This window comes from Clinocottus analis, unplaced genomic scaffold (genome assembly GCF_023055335.1).
Source record: "Clinocottus analis isolate CAN_PGR_092001 unplaced genomic scaffold, fCliAna1.0.p SCAF_7, whole genome shotgun sequence".
NCBI lineage: Eukaryota > Metazoa > Chordata > Actinopteri > Perciformes > Cottidae > Clinocottus > Clinocottus analis.
The window spans coordinates 17291602-17312641 of NW_027176229.1; the positions used below are offsets into that span (position 1 = coordinate 17291602).

The following is a 21040-nucleotide window of genomic DNA, read 5'->3' on the forward strand; positions in this document are numbered from 1 at the left end:
ACTATACACATTAAAGTAGAATTCTCCATCAATTTGCATCTATGATCACAAACATTCAAGTTAGAAAAAGTGTCAGATGACAAATTAGGATTGAAGGAAAAGTTTAATTGACTTTAATTAAATGGGTTTTTTTGTTTCCAGATGACAAGTGTGTGGATCAGTGTCAGGAAGGTTTCTATGTGGATGAGGAGAGCCGTGACTGTGAGCCTTGTCACCGCACCTGTCGTACGTGTGGAGGGCCACAATATGATGACTGTGACTCCTGCGAGGACGGATTCATGCTGAAGAATGGGGAGTGTTCAGAGGGCAGACGACGACTTGTTTCCTGCACTGAGACATACTTCAGAAACAGTATGGAAAAGTATTATATGCTGTCAACATTACCTTGTCTCTACAACTTTCCTCACTTAAACATCAAACCCAAATGGTGAAAGCATGCCGAGAGATTTGTATTTTCTATCTTTTATCAGGCACTCAGCAACACATGCTTTAGTCTATTTTTCATCCCCCCATTTCCTCTTCCATGGGCTTCATGTCCTTCAATATTTTGTCCTGGTTGCCTTTTGCTGTCTGTCAGGTCAGGGTGAATGTGAGTTGTGCGACCCCACCTGTAAGACTTGCTCTGCTGTGGGGAAGACGGACTGCAACAGCTGTTATTCTGGTAAGCATTTGCTGCTTCTATGTCACATTAGACTGAGCATCTGAAACTACTAAATGTTGAGTGGGCATTTTTTGATGTTTTAGGCAAACTTGCCATCAAAGTATATGTTTTTTCATTAGTTTGCAAGACAAGATGATTTAGAATCTACCTTAAATAGATGGATGGATAGATGGATAGATAGATGGATAAAACTTTATTAATCCCCAGTGGGGAAAGTCATTTGTCACCATAGACAACAGCAGATTCATACAGACAACAACAGACAAGGTTCACAGTGCACAACAGACAAAAACACTTTACAAGAACAAACACCAGAAAACGCTATATGAAACAAGACAACAAGAACACATAACCCACATAGAAAGATGCTAAATTAAATCTAAAAACCACAACTAAAGGTGTTCATTAAAAATTCTAACTGATCAGTCGAACACTTTGGCATCCTGAATCGCACAATGAATGAACTTCTGAGTCCTTCAAAAACACAGTGTAGTGGAAGGCTTTCAGAGGAAACAATCGTTTTCAACTTGGCCCTTGATCTCTTTTCTAAATCTAAATAAGCTTTGGACCACTGACGATCTTTGTGCCCATTTGTCTTCCATTTGTCAGTGCTGTGATTTGTCTTTCTGCCTTCAGGTCGGTTTTTAACTGCCCATCAGACCTGCTTGTCCCGTTGTCCGTCTGGTACTTTTGCCAACCAGGCGTCCAGCCAGTGTGAAGACTGCTCGAAAGGGTGTGTCACGTGTCAGGATGCGCAGCAGTGCCAGCGCTGTCGCAGTGGGCTTAACCTCCACAATGGAGTGTGTGTGGTGGATTGTCAGAGGTGCTTCTTCTGTTTTACCATTTCTTGACTTGCACATAAACACACACACCATCGTAATATATTAATGATACCTTATTCTCTCCTCTCCTTCCCAGCGGGTTTCCTCAAGATGGTGTATGCCAGCCGTGTGTCCCAGAGTGTGCATCCTGCCAGGGAAATTCCTCTCACTGTCTGAGCTGTGAGAAACAATATTTACTGCTGGACCACTCCTGCAGGTCTCACTGTCCAGAAGACTTTTATGCGACCAAGACAGAATGCCGTCGCTGTCCAGCTCACTGTGGAGAGTGCAATCAAGATGGACTGTGTAAGAGTAAGTACGCTGTAAGCAGTGGAGAGTAGGGAAATGAAAGACGTATAGAGGAGGATTAAAGAGAGGCATTTTTGAAAGGTGACTTATTTTAATGTTGAAGTAGCTGAACAGAGGAAAATCGGATGAGAAGAAGCATGGAGGAAAACAGAAGACATTAGAGAGAATACGTTGAAGAGTTAGGATAAGATAAAACCAACATTTGTCATGGTCAGAGTATCTTTAGTAGTAGTACCTCTATTGACATGACAATGATTTTCCTAAATATCTAGTTTTTGTTCTTTATTAGTATGTAGTGTTAGCGTTGTTAAACACAAACAAGTGTTTTATTCATGACCGCTTGTTAGAGTAGTAAAAAAAGTGGATAAGAAAAACAAGCCAGTATGAGAAATAGCTGCCTGAGGGGATGAAGAGATTAAAATGCTTTTCTCTCCCCCAGAGTGTGCTCAGTACTACTTTCTCCATGAGGGTAAGTGTGTGGATGACTGTCCCGACGGCTACTTTACCAGCGAGAAGCCACAGGAGTGTGTGCATTGCCATGCTGATTGTGCCTCATGTGACGGGCCGAGCTTTGATGACTGTGATGTGTGTCGTAACCCGAAAGCTGTCCGTTACAATGGAGAGTGTCTGGCTAAGTGTCCCAACAGCACTTACTATGACGCGACGACCAATGAATGCAGAGGTGGGGAAGTTGGAAGTTTACATTAGTCATGCAAAAATACAATTCAGCTCTACTCTAACCTGTACAGGATTTATTCATTGCTTTTCATTCTCCTAGATTGTGACAGGTCATGTCTGACCTGCTCAGGCCATCAGCCCTCATCGTGCCTCAGCTGTGATACCCACAGGCGTAAAGATGCCAGCGGACACTGTGTGTGGTTCATTCAGTGCTCTTTGAGCTCATACATGGACCATGATGGGCAGTGCCAACAGTGTCACAAACTCTGTCATCGTTGTTCTGGACCGGGCAAAGACCACTGCCTCAGCTGCAACAAGCCACACTTCCTACTCAGTAAGTTCTACTAATAGTAAATGGTATTTATCCAACTAATTTAAACTTCTCCTTTTTTTTAATGTGTATGTTTGTGTCCATTAGACAACACATGTGTGCAGGAGTGTTCTGTGGGCTACTATGCAGAGGACAAAGACGAACGTGTGTGTGAACGCTGTCACTTCAGCTGTAAGTCATGTGTTGGTCGTCACAGTTTGCAGTGTGTCAACTGTAAATCGGGATTCTTCAAGCAGGGAAGCAGCTGCGTCGAAACCTGTTCAGAGAGGTTAAAAGAACACGCAGACACCGAAAATGTCATCTTCTTTTTCATCAAAGAACATCACAAACTAAACTGATATCCTCTCTCCTCATTAGTCACTTTGGCAACACAACCACCATGGTTTGTGAGCAATGTGACCCCTCTTGTAGCCAGTGTTCGGGTCGTGGTAACAGAAACTGTCTGAGCTGTCGGGAGGACTACGTCTACCTGAGGCAGTGGGGCCAGTGCCTGCTGAGCTGCCCTCCAACCTTCTACCAACACAGCCACTCCAAGATCTGCCAAGAGTGCCATCCCACCTGCAAGACATGCAGTGGTAAAGGAAGCCTGTTGTTTCCTTGAATTGAGTATGAAAAATGTCATAGTTTTCGAGACCCCTAGACTACTATTTCCGTAGCCACCACCCAACCCCCTCCCACCAAGCTATGCTGCACCTTTTGATATGATTTTAATCTATAAATTACAGCTCAGCCATGCGATGACATTATCTCCTTTCAGATAAGGGCGCTCTGGCCTGTCAATCCTGTTATGAAGGCTATAAGTTTATGGGAGGCATCTGTGTATCCCAATGTCTCGTAGGCTTCTATGCCGCTTCACAGGTGAGAAAGCTTGTGTGTAGCTGAATTTACAAATGGTGCTTTTGTTTATAATCAAACTCACAATCTATGGAAGCCCATTTGCGTCATAATTATGATTTTTTTGTTGTTGTCATAATTATGACTTTAATTTATTTATTTTTTGTGGCGGAAATGGGATTGCATACATTGCTCCTGTGAAAATTGTATAATATATTTCACATATATTGCTGCAGTTCATCAATGCTGCTTTTTAAGTCCTGGAGCAGTAGCTGGAGATACAATGTGTAACATTCAGTTTGCAGTGTAACACACTCTTTTTTTGTTGATTTAGGGCTCTGAGACCGACAGTGATGAGCCAAAATGCAAGCCATGTGACCCGTCCTGCATTGACTGCAGGGGTCCCGGCATGTCGAGCTGCACAGTGTGTCCCGCCCTCGAGCTCCTGTCTGATGGCCGCTGCTTGTCCTGCTGTGGAAATGAGACACGCCACGATGATCAACCAATACCCAGGGAGTGCTGTGACTGCAAGGCCTCACGAGGTAAACTGGAACAGCCTTTTAATAAAACCCACACAGATACAGACTGTATTGATACTTTTTCCTGGAAAATAGTGTTTTACTTGTGTGGGAGTCATCACTCGCACTCCTGCAGGGCATATCATTTGCTGTGGTTTCCACGCCGTGTAATTGATCTAATTGATTGCCTTCCCTCTGCATCGACATGAGTTTCATCTCCCATTCCAAACATAATTTCCACCACTTGTTGCTTTCACAAAAGATTACCCAAGCTTTCATGTCAAGACAACACGGCACTCAATGAAAACAAAAGTGTTGTAAAAGACACTAATGCCAGACAAATCCCACAGTTTACCTTTTTTTATTCGAAGTAACCTAATGTCATGCTCTATATCCTTCTTCTCAGAGGAGTGCATCCTTGGTGTTAACTTTGTGATGAAAAATGCTGAAGACCTGGAGGCTCAAGGCAACACTGCCAAACTCTTTGTCCTTGCCTGTGTTCTGCTTATCCTCTCTGTGGGCAGCGGGGTCTTCCTCTTCCTCAACGCTCGATCTAAATCACTTGCCATTGCACCCAAAACCAAAGCGGGAGGCTATGAAAAACTGGGCACCAATGGGGGCATTGACTCACAAGCCACCACCTCTTCATTCGGGGAGTACAGCGACCGAATCATTGAACGTGAGAATGACGAGGAAGACGACGATGATGACGACGATGATATTGTGTACATGGGACAAGATGGGACAGTGTATAGAAAGTTCAAGTACGGACTCTTGGATGAGGACGAGATTGAGCTTGAGTACGATGACGAAAGCTACTCATACAGCTGAAAAGCAAACCCTGACTGGAGACAAGTCGCTCTGCCGAACGTATCATTTGAGTCTAAACGTGTTGTGAAAGTTGTTTGTCACCATTCCTCAGACATGTTACGTCCATTTAATTCCTTTTTGAAGAGTTGGCCCCTTCACATCATGTTGGACACTCAGCAGGCGGAATAGTCATACCACCCAGTTACTAATCAAAATGTTTATGTCATGGAAAAAGTCATTGTGACTATTGAAACGTCTGACAAAACATGACTTCTGGGTCAAATTGGATGTCGACTTACCCCTGATCGAGCCTCAACATCAATCATTTTGGTTTACTGTTGGATTCTGCAACATAAGAGTTGATTTCTTTTTGAGCCACAAACCTCTGGGGAAGTTGTATACGTCCTGAGAATCATATTCATTTTCATGTGTTTGTTTACATTTTCTAGAATACATTTCATTGTCGAGAACAGATATCATTTGAAGAACAGCATAACATTATACAGTAGTCATTGGCCATGGATATTGATATGAGAACAAAAAAACAAGCTTACAAAAGTATACATTCATGTTCGTTGAAATTTGCAGAGTTTAATCTTTGATTATTAAACACGGTGACACATTAAAGACAAATTTACAACCCAATTAACTTTGCATCCGGATATAATGTTAACATAATGTGCTTTCTCTGTTTCTGCATCATCTCGTTTGAAGCTCAAATGAATCCGTTGAAACATTACTGTCAGGACTTTGTGTTTAAATTGTAAACTGGACTTTGGATCGCACTGTAGGAGTCACCACAATATCCAACGCAAACTTTACACTGAAGTCAAATCTGTACCTTGTGGGGTACTGTTTGGATCTGTTTGAGTCAGTGTACACAGAGAAAGATATTTTCTCCCTGTTTTTTCTTGAGTAAGCCACAGTGAAATGCTGGCATATGTATGTGTCATGATTAATACATAAAACAAGTTACATTAGCAGTAAATTGTTCTTTTAGGTCTCCTCCAGTTAAGCATTTGCCTTTTATTGCATTCTCAGCGGGACAATAAGAGCTTTGTGTATGCCACCCACCGCTGAAAATTGGAAGATCGGAAGATCGGTTTCTGTACTTGGTTGAGTTGAAATTTGCTGTGAATCATTACGTCATAATAAAGTTGGAGTGTGCACTTTTGACAAACATTTGTGTTGTAAATGTACCTGCTGATGCACAGAGCTGAGTTGAAGTGATTTCGGGGAGCTGTTCCCTGTAATTGTTGAGTGTAATAACATGTTGGTATTGGCTTCTGTGTGTGATTGTGTTATGTGACAGAGTTGAATGAGTCTAAACTACTTTTAAATCATTCCTAATTGAGCTGGTTCCTCAACGGTCACAAGGGGCTATTATAACATCCCTGCTATTTTTTTTCGACATAATTCATTATTCTCACACAAATTGAAAAGGAAGACCCTTTAGCGATTAATCTTAATTCCTTACCAAAAGACAGCTTCAAAGGTTTTTCTAATTGCATAAGCACTGACATCATCAGAAAATGACCTTTACACTGAATCCCCAGCAGAGCAGGTTGAGTCCAGTGTCTAATGTCATTTGAGACTTTGTAGCAGCCAGCCAAAAACGCTGGACCAACAAACAAGTAAATGAGCCTGGAAAACATTTGGCCCTATACTGCAGCAATGCAGTGGAATCTTACGGGTTGGTGGTATGAAAACGTCCCTCTTAAAAGAATCGACAGGTTTGAAGAGGCGAGACGTCACAATTCAAAGTTACATTTAATTTTATTTTGTACAATAAGTGCTTTAGAGGATTAATATAATGGATATTGTAGCATTTAGCATGAAATAAAAGCTTTTTACAGCCGTGAACATGATTACAGTGATGTACTGCTTCCTGTATTGTTTCTTTCACTAATTTTCCTGAAAGTTACAAACCAAACCGCTAAAAAAGGAAACCTACAAAAACTACCAGACAGAATATAAAGATACCTGGAAAAACTTCTTTGGAGATGAACATAGCTACGGTTTCATGACTACAGTCATATTGTTTTTCTCCCTAAATCACACTTTAATTAAAAATAGAGCAAATCCCAAATCACATAGCTGGACTCAATGTAATTTATTAACAATTATTTACAGAAGTTTAAAGAATTTAACATACGCGTGTTCGGTGTCTTTTCTTTGTAAACTCTAGTGGTGTAGGCACAAACACACCTAAAATAAAACATGAACGTAAAAGCAAGCTAATGAATAAAGCTAAATAATATGCAAATAGAAGGTTACTCTTCATGGACCTTCTTTCAAATATGTACGCTATAATCAGAGTTTATACACTTCAAAGACTGACACATTTTGCAAAGATCAGCACAGATAACAGCTGTGGCCCTTTGTCACATCAATGGTTTACTATCTGTAACAAACCCAAAGACTAGTGGACTGTCGACCTGAGCATCAGACGAGTTGCAGCAAAAGCAATGACCCAACGTAACCAACGTGTATAAGAACATGCTCGCTTACCCGGCGAGCAGTCCTTGACTCATCTATAATTTTCTATCCACTAATAATGGAAAGATGTGTCGAGAGTACCAAAAATATCCAATCCTTAAAAAAACAATCATTCAATAAATAACCATTTTGTAATGGTAAATAATTGCCGTAAGATTATTTCTACATATGCATCAAACACCCTCTCAATCTCTAGTCCAACGTAATAGGGTCATTTATTTTAGGGCAGTGATAGACAGTTGAGGGCTTGTGTCTCACGAGAAGGGAAAGACATTTTCTTGAGAAAACGAGACGACAAAAGCCAGAACACTTTAACATCGTTAAATTTACATCAATAATTTAATTTTCTCGTCGTCACACATGCCTTGCATTTAGCTTTGTTGCATATTTACCTAACAGTGTGACCAGTGTTTTTGTTACAGATAATGCCCGGACTCTCTCTGACACAGAAAAAGAACGTCAGATGAGTATCTATTTTGCAGTCTTACCTAGAGTGTTCAGAGTTGAGTTTATGGACCATTTGAGTCTTCGCTATATACACACACAGAGGCAATCTGCTGTTGATATATACAAATGAGCTTCTATATAGTGATTGGCTGTCTGGAACAAAGGAATACAGGAAGTTAAACAGTTGAGCCGTATAAAGGAAGTAAAATAAAAACGTCAAAAAAAAATTCTGTTTTTGGTTATATCCATAAATACAGCTAAGAGATCTAAGAATGAGGCTTCTTTTTAATGAACACATACACCCGTAATGGAAAGACACCTCTGTGTTTTTCTGGTGCGTGTGGATGCATGAACAAAGCCAGCTGTCAGTGACCATTCAGAATAGTCTGCGATGTGGACGCGCTGTTGGGGGGCAGGGCTGACGATGGGCTGGTAAAGAAGTTGTCGTCTCTCAGTTTGAGATGCTCTGGGAGCTCCAGCTTCATCTTGGCCTCGTCAATATCGTTGTTTATGGCTGCAATGAGTGCTTCTGTTAGAAACAGAAAAGAGAGAGTTAAAAACATGCAGAAAAAACATCAGGTATAAAAAGAAGAACAAGTTGAGAGGAAGGGGGGAAATGACAAAATATATGCGCGAGTGAGAAATGTCCACATTCGTCTCGTGCTTTGGAAATGCTGTATTTTGTTATGGACATGGAGAGAGGGGTGTCTTACCAAGTGAGTTGTAGGTTCTCTCTGGACGGATGTAGCCCACCAAGACAACACTGAGAATCTCCCCATAAAAGTCCTCTTTGAATGTGTGAATCACATGAGTCTCCTAGATTGAAATAAAAATAACAGTAAGGCAACTGTCAAATGTAATGGTCAACATTCCTCTAGTGTTGTCAAACCAGAATGTAATTGAAGGCCAATGAAATTAACAAAATAAGGTAGTTTCAAAATAAATGAAAAAATAAAGAGCATGAAGTCTGTACGACCATGTTGAAAACAGTCATATTACTTTTTATAGCCATATACTTGTAAAAGAAATTCAGTGACTTCACTCACAACAAGTGCTTTCACTTTAACTTCAACATTGTTGCAAGAAATGTGTCTGTATATGTTAATTGTGGGAAATATAATTCAGAGTGTGACTATACAGTCATTGCCTTTGAACCTGGATTGTAAAATACTATTAAACATCTTATGAATAGATTTGAAATGTGCACGCTTCTTTTCTGACTACAACACCAAGCAGTTTGCAGTGAATGCTGCTTTTCTTGTACCAACCATGGACTTCTTGGTGTTTTTGTAGTAAGGGTTCCAGCCAATGCTCATCACCATCTTGTAGACATCACCATTACCGACACAGGCCCAGCCATAGTAGATCCCTGTGCCGATGTCTGCTGGAAGATTGTCCACCACCGAGTCAGCAAAGTTGGCTGGAGATGGGAAAGAGGATGAGAGAGAGAAAGATCTCTCAAGTTCAACTTTTTGTCAAACAGAAAAAAAAGGTGCGTGCTCGAGTTATCTTTAATCAGTGAGAGTTCGTAAACGTCTCAGTAACGCGGATGAATGATCAACAGTCATTAATATAGTTTACTAGTCATGTATGGACCGCCTTGCGGACATTTCGGCCACCATCACAGACGCCAAAGTTAACCATGTAACGTTGCTCTTGTTCTGTCTGGTGAAGTTACTGACCTGACGTCATCTAACGTTACGTGGGTTAACGTTACGCCAAAACTCATACAGATTAACGGCAGATAATCGACTCACCGGTCGGGATTCCTAGTTCCTTGCTTCCTCTCCCAAAGCCTCGGATGACCTCTCCCCGGGAGAAATACGGAAGGCTCTTCATGACTCGCGCTAGCTCCCTGATAACAGCTGGCTCGATGGACGCAACAGAATGACCTCGAACGACCAACCGGTAGCAACTCGTTGACGGTTAGCAACACAAAAACCGTACCAGAGTTCAAACCCGTCTCAGTGTTTGGTTACAAGTTCTCCTGTTAGCTTGCTGGCGTTGGATAAAGTCGACCGTCACTCACTCGGCAGCGATGGGTAAAGTTCACCAGCTATGCTAGCTAAGGTAGCTACCGATGTCTTCCACAGAGGCGCCCGGGTCCTAAAACGAAGTCTTCCAAAGGTTTTAATTGTTCAGCTCTCAGAAGATGACCGTTCCGCTTCCGCTTGGTTCGGTCCGCTGCGTGCGGCGGTGAGAATGACGCTCTCACGGCAGGCAAAAAATGATTACATGTGTGTGCACATCAAATTCAATAACGCTTCTGCTGACGTCATTAACAACGTGACCAAGGCGGTCCGGGCGTTACGTGTTGCGTTCAATGTTATCGGAAAATATAACAGCTGAAAATGAGGCATCCTTTGACACAGACCGCAGATGTTCATCTGGGTGTTTTGTAACCCGTCAACCGACGGTTTGCCCTTCAGCGATGGGAAGCCGCATGCACTTCTAGAAAAGGCGAAGTTTGCTATCGTTACCTAATACTGCTTAGCGTTTTATAAACATTAACTTAACTTGGTTGTATCCTACCTGTGGAGGATAAGCATGTATAACTGAAACCACAAAAGGTATGAATGGATGAAATCACGAGAGGGCGACACGAGGACGATCCTTACTATCCGTACAAAGAATAATGAGTGTATAATTCTTCTTAAAAATAATAAAAATTAAAGTAATTTGTACTGTTGGTTAATTAAAACATACAATATTTGTAGATTTTTTAAATTTTTTAAAAATGAAGCCACATTGGAGCAGCACTATATGGTCAAATAAGTGAACTAAAATCTATAAACATAATTTTACCATATAATTATTCTGACAGGGTGGCAGTATGAACTCAGAAAAAGCTAAAACATAATGAACTTTGAATTATATTAGACGTTTGTAGTGGTGTATGTTCCTATTTCAGATTATTCCATGTTGTTATATTCATACAATATGTTTTCATATGAAGGTGGAAATAGGTTTTGAAATATGCGAAACCTTTGTTTATACTTGACATTGTAGTATATATGCTGGTCTTCACCTCAGTTAGACTCATACTGTGCAATCACACATAAATATCCTTATCACTCCCTCCTTTTGTAAATGTGTGCAGACAAGGTGTGACTCAAGCATGATTCAAGTGTTAGCGACCCACAACATCATTAATTCATTGTAAGTATGTTTCTGCACATTTCTTTTGCTTTTCTTTTTATACCCAAAGCAGAATAAGATACAGCAAGCCTCACATCTAACAATTCCACAATCATTCTGAGCAGAATTGCAGGTAGTCATCTCACACTGTAACTTATGTTATGAGAATGTTGAGTGTCCAGCAGGCCCTCCCACTATACAAGGGCTTGATGTCACACTGCCAGTCATTCACAAATACTTACCTCTTCCCCAGTTGAGCAAGGAGGGTTGTTTAAAGAAATGCTTAATCATGCTACTCAGAGAACTCTTTCATATAGCATTCGTTGGCAGACATTACTGCGGAACCAACTGTCTTTAAATTTCTCTTACCAGCCATTAGCCACATTAAAAGCCCACGACACAACCGAATGAGTGAGAGATGACAGAATAGTCAGCCATACGAGAAGTTAGAGCTCCCTCCAGTGGCATGTTTGATACTACACATGAGTGAGACACTCATGGAAAGTTTGTCTATGCCTGTCTATGTCTATGACCAGCAAAGGCTTCAGTTAGTTATTTTATTAACTACGGCCTCGGCATATTGCTCAGATGTATTTTGTGGAACTGTGCTGAAGAGACATGCTTTGAGACCACTGAGGGTTCCCAACTGCTGAACACTGTCCCTGCATGCCATTATAAATATTCATTCCATCTAAATACAACTGTTTAGGATCAGGGGAAAGTCAAAAGTCAAAAAATAACTGCAGAAAATTGTAGTGTGGCAAAGCCTTAACAAAAGCATTTTCAAACATGTTTTCCTACTGGAAAAATATATAATTTTAGATAATGCATTTCTGGTGAATATATATTTTCACAATTCATTCTATGCGGGGTAGTTTTGATAAAGATTTGTGTCGTAAGTTCAAACATTTGATACCACTTGCCAAATAGAAAACTTTGTTTATTTAAAAAAATGTTTTTTAGTTCTTGATAAAGTCCAGAAAGTTAATGTTTAGATAATTGCTTTCCTGTTGAGTCAGTATTGCAGGAACTCTGGATTAACATCCACTTTAGAATGGATCCACATACAATTGGAATCAACTCAAAAACGTTTTAGAGAGCAGCATTTACACCATTGTGCGAGTGGCATACTGTCTGTGCAGGGATGTACTGTTGCAGGTTTTTGTTGTGTGCTCATTTAGTTGCTCGGGGTTGGAATGGTGTTTTCTAAAATGGGTTTCTGATGAGTGTTTAGTCGGGCTTCTCCATTATGTAGGTATGAGGGATCACTACATTTCGACATGTTTGACTTGGTACCGGGGCCACTCGGGTTCAAGATGCAAGATGGGTACATTTGAAAAGACTGTTGAGGAGTAACACATCTTTAATGAAGTAAAACATTTGACATATTTTACAACAAATGAATATATATATATATATATATATATATATATATATATATATATATATATATATATACAAATATATATATATATATACAAATATATATATATATATACATATATATATACATACATATACATACATACATATATATATATACATACATATACATACATACATATATATATATACATACATATATATATATATATATATATATATATATATATATATATATATATATATATATATATATATATGTATGTATATGTATATAATAAAAACAAATAAAAGTAGACACATTTTACCAAGGCCCTCTCTATACTGTACCTCTCTAACTATCTGTCATTTAGTTCTCACACACACACACGCACACACACACACGCACACACACACACACACACACACACACACACACACACACACACACACACACACACACACACACACACACACACACACACACAAACTAAGATGAACTATGACTAAAAATACATTGGTATATAATTCTGCTTTTGCGTGATAATCTGATCAGACTAAACTCCAACTGTAGCAACTGAAAGCATGCAACACATTACTGCTGAGAGCACAGCAACTGCAAATTAGGATAAAAAAGCACATGCCAATAGACAAAACACAAGCAAATACAGAAAACTGTGCTGAAATTTGCAGCTTGTTTCCTATTTGTATTTTCTGGATTTGCTTTGATTGCAGCATGTCACAAAATCAAAATGTTCTTAACTATCTTGTGTTTTGTCTGTTTTGTGGTTTCTTACAGTAAGTTGCAGCGAGCTGAGCACTTAGGGTCATCATAAAGAACTGCGATTATGCTACCTTCATGATATGATGTCGCAAGTCTTTTCACAGTGAATACAGTGTTAATATAAAAGCCAAATGATATCCTTTTATAGATTATATGAGTTGTTAATACACAATGACATAAGTCACCTATCGGACAATATTCAAAAATCTGTTTGGCGATTCTCATACATGCCATTAAAAACAGATGTGTCCAGTAGAAAGCTTTTTTTGTGTGGGTTTGTAAACCTTGACTACCTAAAATTACAGTCTAACAAGAGTATTCCTTAACATTGCCATCTATTGACAGTACAGAAACACAAATCTTTATTTGTGAGCAAATGAAAAACAACTGTAATACATTTGTTTGGTTATTAGGTGAAATCGTCATCAGTTGCACTCATGATTACCCTGGGTTACAAAAGGTATACATGGAAACTGACAGGTTATATTAATATATAAATTTAACAAAGCCAGTTAGTAATTCCTTTTAGGTGAATTACATAGGAATCAAAGTATTGTTCAAATTACTGTCACCTTGAAATAAAAGAAAACAAAAGAAAATGAATTGGGAGCATAATCAAGTGCTGTGTAATCTATCGTAATCCAGGGTCAAGCATTAAACCTTCTGCACAGTGGCAGCCTCTGCACTGTAAATACAGTATTATATTCAGCACCTCCCTTAGGTAAGTACTTTCCTCAATGAACAAGCAACTTTTAGATGTTTTGTACCACAGCAACTTGCTTTCTAAACCATTCCTCGTTGTTGGTGTATCAACCATGAGCCGTACACTTCATGCTGCAGGCTGGCTTGTATTCAGATGTCCTGCGGTTGAATACAGCACAATGCAGGGAGAAGATAGGCAGCAGCCAGGTATCTTGTAACTGTTAAACAAAAGAGTTTCCCCTCTTGTCGGCTCTGAGTGAGAGAAAAAATGAGAGAAATCATCGTACTACATCCTTTTTATTAAGGCATTAGAATAAACATTTAAAGCAGGTGGGTTGCCAATGGAATGATAAAATGTGAGAAATAAAAACAGTAGTCAGATTATAAACTGCATGCCTCTGCAAAAGCTAAACTAAGCCTTTTGCAGATGCACATATTCCATGACCGTAATCAAAATGGGACATGAGATACGTGTATGTCTATTAATATTCAATCATGTTAACTGCAACACTGCAAAAAATAAGTAGTTATGAAGCAGCTGGATGTCTTTGTAGGGTGTAGTCACTCTACTGTCTTTAAATGTGGTTCACTCTGAAATAATACAACTCAGTGATGCGCTTGATCTGCAGCAAGTAAGATATTGAATATTTTGTGATTCTACTGTCTTTATCAATCATTTCATTCCTTAGTCATACAAAACATTAATTCCAGCTGGCACCATGGCTTTGCAATAGTAGTAGCGATTTCAGAAACTAGCCAAGCCTTTGTTAGTCTTGGAAAACATTGCCACAATGAAATGCTAGCATGAACATGTTTGGAAAACCCAAGTTGTATCTGTTCAATGTCGATTTAATGAAATATAAAATAAATCTGGGATCATGTATTTGTTTTTCTCTTGCAACTCAGTGCCTGTATATGTTCATGTCCTGGCTTATCAGTACTTTATCACTGATGCCTCGGCAGGGATAGAAGCAGTTTGTTGATTTGGTCAGTCAGGTTATTCTGTGATGGAAAGATGCAGCACTGAATTTCACCTCACCACTGGACAAACTTCAGAAATTTGGTAAAGCCGTTATGTGCAAACTCTTATTATCTCGAAAATGTTTAAAGGCTTCTGCTTTTTTTTCTGTTTGGGCCAATACACCTTTCAATATGGATATTTTCTTTCCTGTCGATTAAATATGGGGGTAATATTCGGGAACCTTTTTTTTTTCCTGTGTCTGTGTTAAATCTACTCGCTGACAGAGAACAATGGCCCACTACTTACTTAACTGAAGTGTCTTGCAATTCTGTATCCAATCTGGTGTGGCATTGTGTTCGAGGGCAGAGAGGAAAGGTTAGTGAGGGAGGTAAACAAGTGACAGAGGGCGACCATATTGTCAGTAAACATGCAGTTGCTGGGGATTAGTAGCCTGTGCCCACATTGCCGTAGGAGGATGTATGGGAGGAACGGGAAACAAGCATCAGTGCTCGAAAGGGGGAGTGTTCAAGGCCAAAGAAGTGCGCCACAGATGCACTGCAAGGGAGCAATCATTTCCCAACAATTTATCAGTCAAAATATCCAACATTTTAACCTTAAAAACATAAACAGTTCAAGACATTTGTTTTTTACAAGCACTGTGTCAAGGTCTCTAGTTATCAGACTCACGTCATGGCCCTTTAGATAATGGAAAGGGTAAAGTTGGAATTAGATAGCTTTGACTTTTCAACATGAAATCTTGTGTCATATTTTTCATGGTATTTATCTTTTCCACTGTCCTTGCCAGATAAAAACAACCGCAGTGGTCATTTGTTTAAATGTTTAAATGTTCATGACGAGTGACCTGTAGTCGTGTACATGACAAAAAATTGTGACATTGTGAGATGCAGGTTATGCATCTCACAATGGTTCCTTAACCTTCGCTGGCTCAAGTCAATTCGCTGACTCAATTCAATTTTTTTTTAAACTTAGGCATACCTTAAAGCTATGAATCACATTTTTAACTATGTATAATCTGAGGGTTGATATCAATAAAACCATAGACAACAATGCACAATGCTATTGTTATGTGTTTGGTTTATGTATTTACTTGGAACTGCTTTTTGCAAAAATCCTTCATGCTCATTTTGTAACTTATCTCACTTGAAACCATAATTAAACTGTTAAAATACTGGGCCTCGTATTGTTTTACACTTCGGTAATTTTTTTGCTACCAATTATGAGAAAGTCCCATCTGTACAGTCCACTAATACTCGGAACCCTGAGCAACCTTTCATACTGACAGTGAAATTGTGTGTGTGTGTTTTTTTTTAAAACAATCAAACCTGATTGTTTTAGATTTCTACGAAAATGTCACAGATGAGAGGTGACATCAACCAATTCCCAAGGGAAAAATTACAGACTGAGAAAAGTAAGACAATTAATATGTGGCTCATTTTATGTTAGTTAAAAAGACAGCCAAAGGTAAGTCAACAGTTAAACCCAGCATGAGGAAATTCCAGATCTTGTTGAAGGGTTTTTAGGGAGTCTACACAACCAACTGATTATTTACACAGGCAGGTTAGGTGATTTACCTCATGCATGCAAATTTGTGTATACCCCTCTCCTCGTCATACCTTGGGGCAGAGTGAGAGATCTTTTAGTCCACAAACAGCTGCTGGCTACAAACTATTCTAAAGACAGGTTTTAGTTCAGTTTACTTCAAAATGGCAAAACTGGAGTGGAGGAGGGGAGCATAACAAGGACAAGGTTTCCTGACAGACTGGCATTAAGTGTTAACTGAAGATAAATACAAACACCAGCGGAAAATATGTACATTTTCGCCTTGTGTGGAAGCTAAAAGTATCTTATACAACACACGGAAACAGGCGGACTCACTTTACAATGCTGGGCGGAATATGGACAAACTCCATTGGGATGATTTCTCCAAGCTCCTGCAGACTGTTCACATACTTGATTTTACTGCTGAACTTAGAGCTGTAGAAGACAGAAATCACAAAGTTGTGTCTCAGTGACTCAGTAGCTGACTCCTGAATTTCCAGTATCCATCAAATAGTTCTCTTGGAATTAATTAGGGCTGTACAGAGTGCTGTATTTAGATTCATGGTGAGGTCAAGTGCAAATAGATCCCAAAGTAAGCCCATAGATGGGGATAGTGATATAGTGTATTTGGGAAACTGTGACAGTGAAGTGAGGTTTTCTTGACATACTGGTGGCATGCATGGATATGGTTAGAGGTAGAATCAAGAGTGAAATGTTTACATTTTCTGAAATTGAAACCTATTATGTACTTAACATCCTGTGTGATGCGTGTGTCCTCTAAATATTGCAGTAAGTACAACAATGAGACCTTATAAAAGGTCTGGTGATGCCGAGCAACGTCCGTATGAACCAGGAGGGATGGACAATGATGAACATCTTGAGGTTTTTCTTTAATCTGTGGAACAAGACGACAGGCAGAAGTGGTGTCATTCACAACTATTACTTATTCACTTATCATTAAGTGCATTATCAACCGTTCTTGCTGGCAGCTATAAAGTACACTTTAGAATTGGAGTAGGAAGACAGTGATGAGCAGAGTACAAGTTGTTCAGTTTTAAAAGATAAAAACAGCATAATAAGAGTTGAAAAGAGGATGGCCACTCAAGTGGTTAGCATTTTATTGTCTCAGGGACTGACTTTTTATTCAAGTGTGGCCACTAGACAATATTAATGTGCCGTCACATATTACCACAGTGGAGTGAGAAAAGTATTGTTTCTCGTATGTGCACTACTTTCTGTTCCCACAATACAATGTGTTGAGTCTATATCTGCAACAATTATCGTGTATTCAATACACTAAACACATTTATTGTTGAATTCCCTATTATAGAGTTACAGTTATTTCTTGCATCACAAGAAAAACCTACTGATAAGAGCAAATTAGCTAGTTAAAGTATTCATTCATTAATGTAATTGCCTGAGCATTCATGATTTTATTCATATAAACTCGTTTATTTATATGAATAAATCTTTCTAAAGTACTTTTTTCAAAACAGCACTTTAATAAAAGATGTTTAAAATAGGAAGCTAATTAATTTTCCACATTCAAGGTTGCTTTCTTTCTTTTTAATCCAACTAATGTATTTGAAATGTGTCATTACTGTTTGATTTAGACATTCTGCATAACATTACGGTGTAATGCCATTTAAACTTAGTAACTATGTGATATGTAAGCAAAACCATGTCCCATGTTATAAGATCCCAGTCAGAGAAAAATCAACACTCATATCATTATTAGAGAGAGATAGAGTCAAAGGGTTTTTACGGCGAGTGTATAAACTAATTGTGTGGTTTAACGTGGTGTGGGAACATGGGTGAGTGTGTTAAACATAACATGATTATACATTGCAGTTTCTGTGCACTTCTTTGTGTAAATACTACCTTCTGTCTATCATTTGGTAGCATTTCTTCATCCAGGTGAAGCCGGGCATCCTCCTGCGAGGTGTGGCGCCATTCAGGTAAACAATCAAGTAGTCTTCTGCCACCATTAGTTCTAGCGTACTTATTACATACCTACACAGATGATGAAAAAAACAACAACAATGTGGCAATAGTTTGGAAAAGGCCCATTCTGAATTTCGACAGCACAATACTTGCATGTCCGAAAAAGATCCATAAAGAAATGTGTTTCATTGTTTGGTGTGGAGGAACTTGACTGACTTGAACTCAACCCCAATGCCACGTTTGGGATGAATTGGAACACAGACTGCCAGCCAGGCCTTATTCAGGCCAATATCAGTGGCTGACCCAACCAGTGCTCATGTAGCCGTGAGAATGGGAGCAACGCCTTGCCAAAAGATCGACGGTTGCGATTTCAGGATTTTATTGAATGCCTTTTCTCCCGGATTAGTTATATTTCCACATATATTTTAAAATGTAGTGCAGGTTTACTCACAGAAAAAGGTTTTCCATGACATAATTGTAATTGTCACAGTTGCTGTCCGGTAGGAAGCATGCTGCAAACACGATGATGGCATTCTGTTCAGCGTAATAACCTAAAAACATTAACACAAAAAAAGACAGTGAGTCCCACTTCAATTGCTGATGCACCAACCTGTGATTGTGTCCTGTCTAGTACAGGTTTTTTGATAAACATTTAAAATTGCTCACAGATTTTCCACCTCCACTTTTACTTTAAAGAGGGATTATTTGGGGAAGAGCTTCACTTTTCAAACAAAAACATTTTCAGAAAAAACACTGAACAGGTTATCATAGTAGTTTCTAACATTGAGCTTGACTTTACTAGTTGTTATTTCATTGTTTTATTTTAAACAAAGCAAAAATAGCAAGATACAAACAGGGAGTACCAAGAGGGACGACATTAGCAGAGAACACAAATGGTCATACAGAAAAAACAGGTAGGTATGGATTTTAAGCATTTGTATTTGCATACCTCCATGAGAAATGACCCTTTTGTATGACTCAATGCACTTCATATCAATGCGATGCTCTTGCTCTCCAATCACTACACTTCTCCACAGCCTGCTTCCCCTGCTCTCCTCAGCTGCTCCTTGTCCAGCATTAGCGTCACTTGATGCTGCTCCAGCACCCAGATTCGACTTTTCTGACTCCCCTGTTTGTGCCATAAAGACAAGTTTTTTACAAGACAACTTAACGTTTGTGCAGATCATTTTCTTAAAATTTACAATGAGAATGTGGGTCTGCCAGCATGACCCATTTATATTGTATGTTCAGGTGTGTGTCTCACCGTGTTCGTTGAACTCTAGTAAATCGGCCTCATCAGGTGTGTCCAGCTCATCTATGTTGTCATCCAAGTCATCACCAGTATCCAACGCCTCGTCCTCTGTGTCCAAGGCGTCTTCTGAGAGGAGAGACCCCTCACTGCGATCCAGTGACACATTCATTGGTGGAGCTGCCAACTTTCTCCTTTGGTTGGATCCGCCTGACAGATCCGCAGAAGAAGGTGGATCTGCCCCTTCTTGGCAACAGAAGACAAAACTCAGACAGAGTTTTTATGTAAAAAGTAGAGCACATTTCTACTTGGCTGAAGCATCTTTCAATACATCCAAGTAAGGCTCCTAAATCATTAGAATGTTTTTCATAAGACTGCTGAAATCTTTCTTGAACACATAACATTAAATATAGTCTTGCTTTATATCAACCTTGGTTTATATTTACCTTCTCTGTTACCCATTCCCTCAGCAGCTTCCTCAGTGGAGGGCATCTTCATCATCATCCCTGCTGCACCGTCTCCCTGTTGGGAGTGTCTGCTCAGAGGCACAGAAACACAATAATGAGCCACAACATAAATTATCATTGCTATTGCCACTGCCACCATAAGCACAGCTACACATAGTATTGGGCCAAACAAGCTAAAGACAACCATCTAAATAATCTAACTTTTCCCATGACATTGAATGAGAAAGAGTTTCAAATATGTTCATTTGACTTTGGACATAACGGAAGCAGACAGACAGAGAGCGACTCACTACTTCATTCCCAGGCTGCATGTGTGGGCTTAGGAAACAATACTGAGCAGTGTTGCTACCTACCCCCAACCAATGCCCCTCTAACCGACTGATTAACATAGGGCCTGCTAACAATAGAGTGAAGCATGACAAAGAAACCAGTACATAATTACAGAAACAAAGACATACAAATGCTTTTTCTTCTTTTAAAAAAGCAAAACTATCCTCTCCGAGGACACCTACCTTACCCTCACTCTGTCTTCTACGAGCAGACAGACTGAACCACTCTTTCCACAATCAAGTCACATGACCACTTGATTATGAAAAGGTCTGCTGTGTATGCACGCAAACACACAAAGACAGGGGAGGGTCGTGAATCCCAAAGTGGGGGCAGGTCATCAGAATTACAAAGTGGGGCAAAACAAGTATGCCTACATTGTAGTCACAATCAAACTTCCTGTCCACTGGTATGCACTGTTCTCATTGGTCTGCTGGGATGACAGCTGTGATGTCACATATTGTTGTCTGATATGATATTTCTAATGTACGTAATATATAAATCACACATAAAAAAATGTACTCTCATTCGGACAACTCAACATGATCTACTTATATAAAACCGTATCTGATGGTACTTGCAATAACAAACAGAAGTAAAAGGCTGATTCATTTACAGTATATTTAAAACCATCGCAC

The 21040-nt window shown here is 39.4% G+C and overlaps 4 protein-coding genes across 4 annotated transcripts in view; 1 reads left to right on the forward strand and 3 right to left on the reverse strand.

The window, feature by feature from the left end:
• Positions 1-4983, forward strand: part of pcsk5b (proprotein convertase subtilisin/kexin type 5b) — a 64685-nt gene extending 59702 nt beyond the window's left edge. The window contains exons 27-37 of the mRNA XM_068605145.1: positions 142-351; positions 578-661; positions 1298-1484; positions 1580-1794; positions 2231-2473; positions 2570-2803; positions 2888-3068; positions 3158-3375; positions 3558-3658; positions 3969-4176; positions 4559-4983. Of these exons, the coding sequence (XP_068461246.1) occupies positions 142-351; positions 578-661; positions 1298-1484; positions 1580-1794; positions 2231-2473; positions 2570-2803; positions 2888-3068; positions 3158-3375; positions 3558-3658; positions 3969-4176; positions 4559-4983 (2306 nt within the window). The remainder of the gene's footprint in view (positions 1-141; positions 352-577; positions 662-1297; positions 1485-1579; positions 1795-2230; positions 2474-2569; positions 2804-2887; positions 3069-3157; positions 3376-3557; positions 3659-3968; positions 4177-4558) is intronic.
• The window catches only part of LOC137805142 (guanine nucleotide-binding protein G(q) subunit alpha), a 199811-nt gene that overhangs the window by 76362 nt on the left and 102409 nt on the right, over positions 1-21040 (reverse strand). The gene's annotated exons all lie outside the window — the stretch shown is intronic.
• On the reverse strand, positions 7782-10299 carry rfk (riboflavin kinase). Its single transcript, XM_068605121.1, has 4 exons — positions 9666-10299; positions 9177-9328; positions 8622-8724; positions 7782-8437 (listed from the first exon to the last, which is right to left on the reverse strand). The coding sequence occupies exons 1-4, from the start codon at positions 9745-9747 to the stop codon at positions 8274-8276; spliced, it is 501 nt and encodes a 166-aa protein (XP_068461222.1). The 5' UTR covers positions 9748-10299; the 3' UTR covers positions 7782-8273.
• Positions 12730-21040, reverse strand: part of LOC137805219 (uncharacterized) — a 31898-nt gene continuing 23587 nt past the window's right edge. Inside the window, exons 10-19 of the mRNA XM_068605025.1 lie at positions 20055-20143; positions 19624-19854; positions 19309-19488; positions 18811-18910; positions 18297-18428; positions 17224-17310; positions 16752-16850; positions 16448-16489; positions 15162-15194; positions 12730-14146 (exon numbers count right to left, since the gene is read on the reverse strand). Of these exons, the coding sequence (XP_068461126.1) occupies positions 14116-14146; positions 15162-15194; positions 16448-16489; positions 16752-16850; positions 17224-17310; positions 18297-18428; positions 18811-18910; positions 19309-19488; positions 19624-19854; positions 20055-20143 (1024 nt within the window). The 3' untranslated portion in view covers positions 12730-14115. The remainder of the gene's footprint in view (positions 14147-15161; positions 15195-16447; positions 16490-16751; positions 16851-17223; positions 17311-18296; positions 18429-18810; positions 18911-19308; positions 19489-19623; positions 19855-20054; positions 20144-21040) is intronic.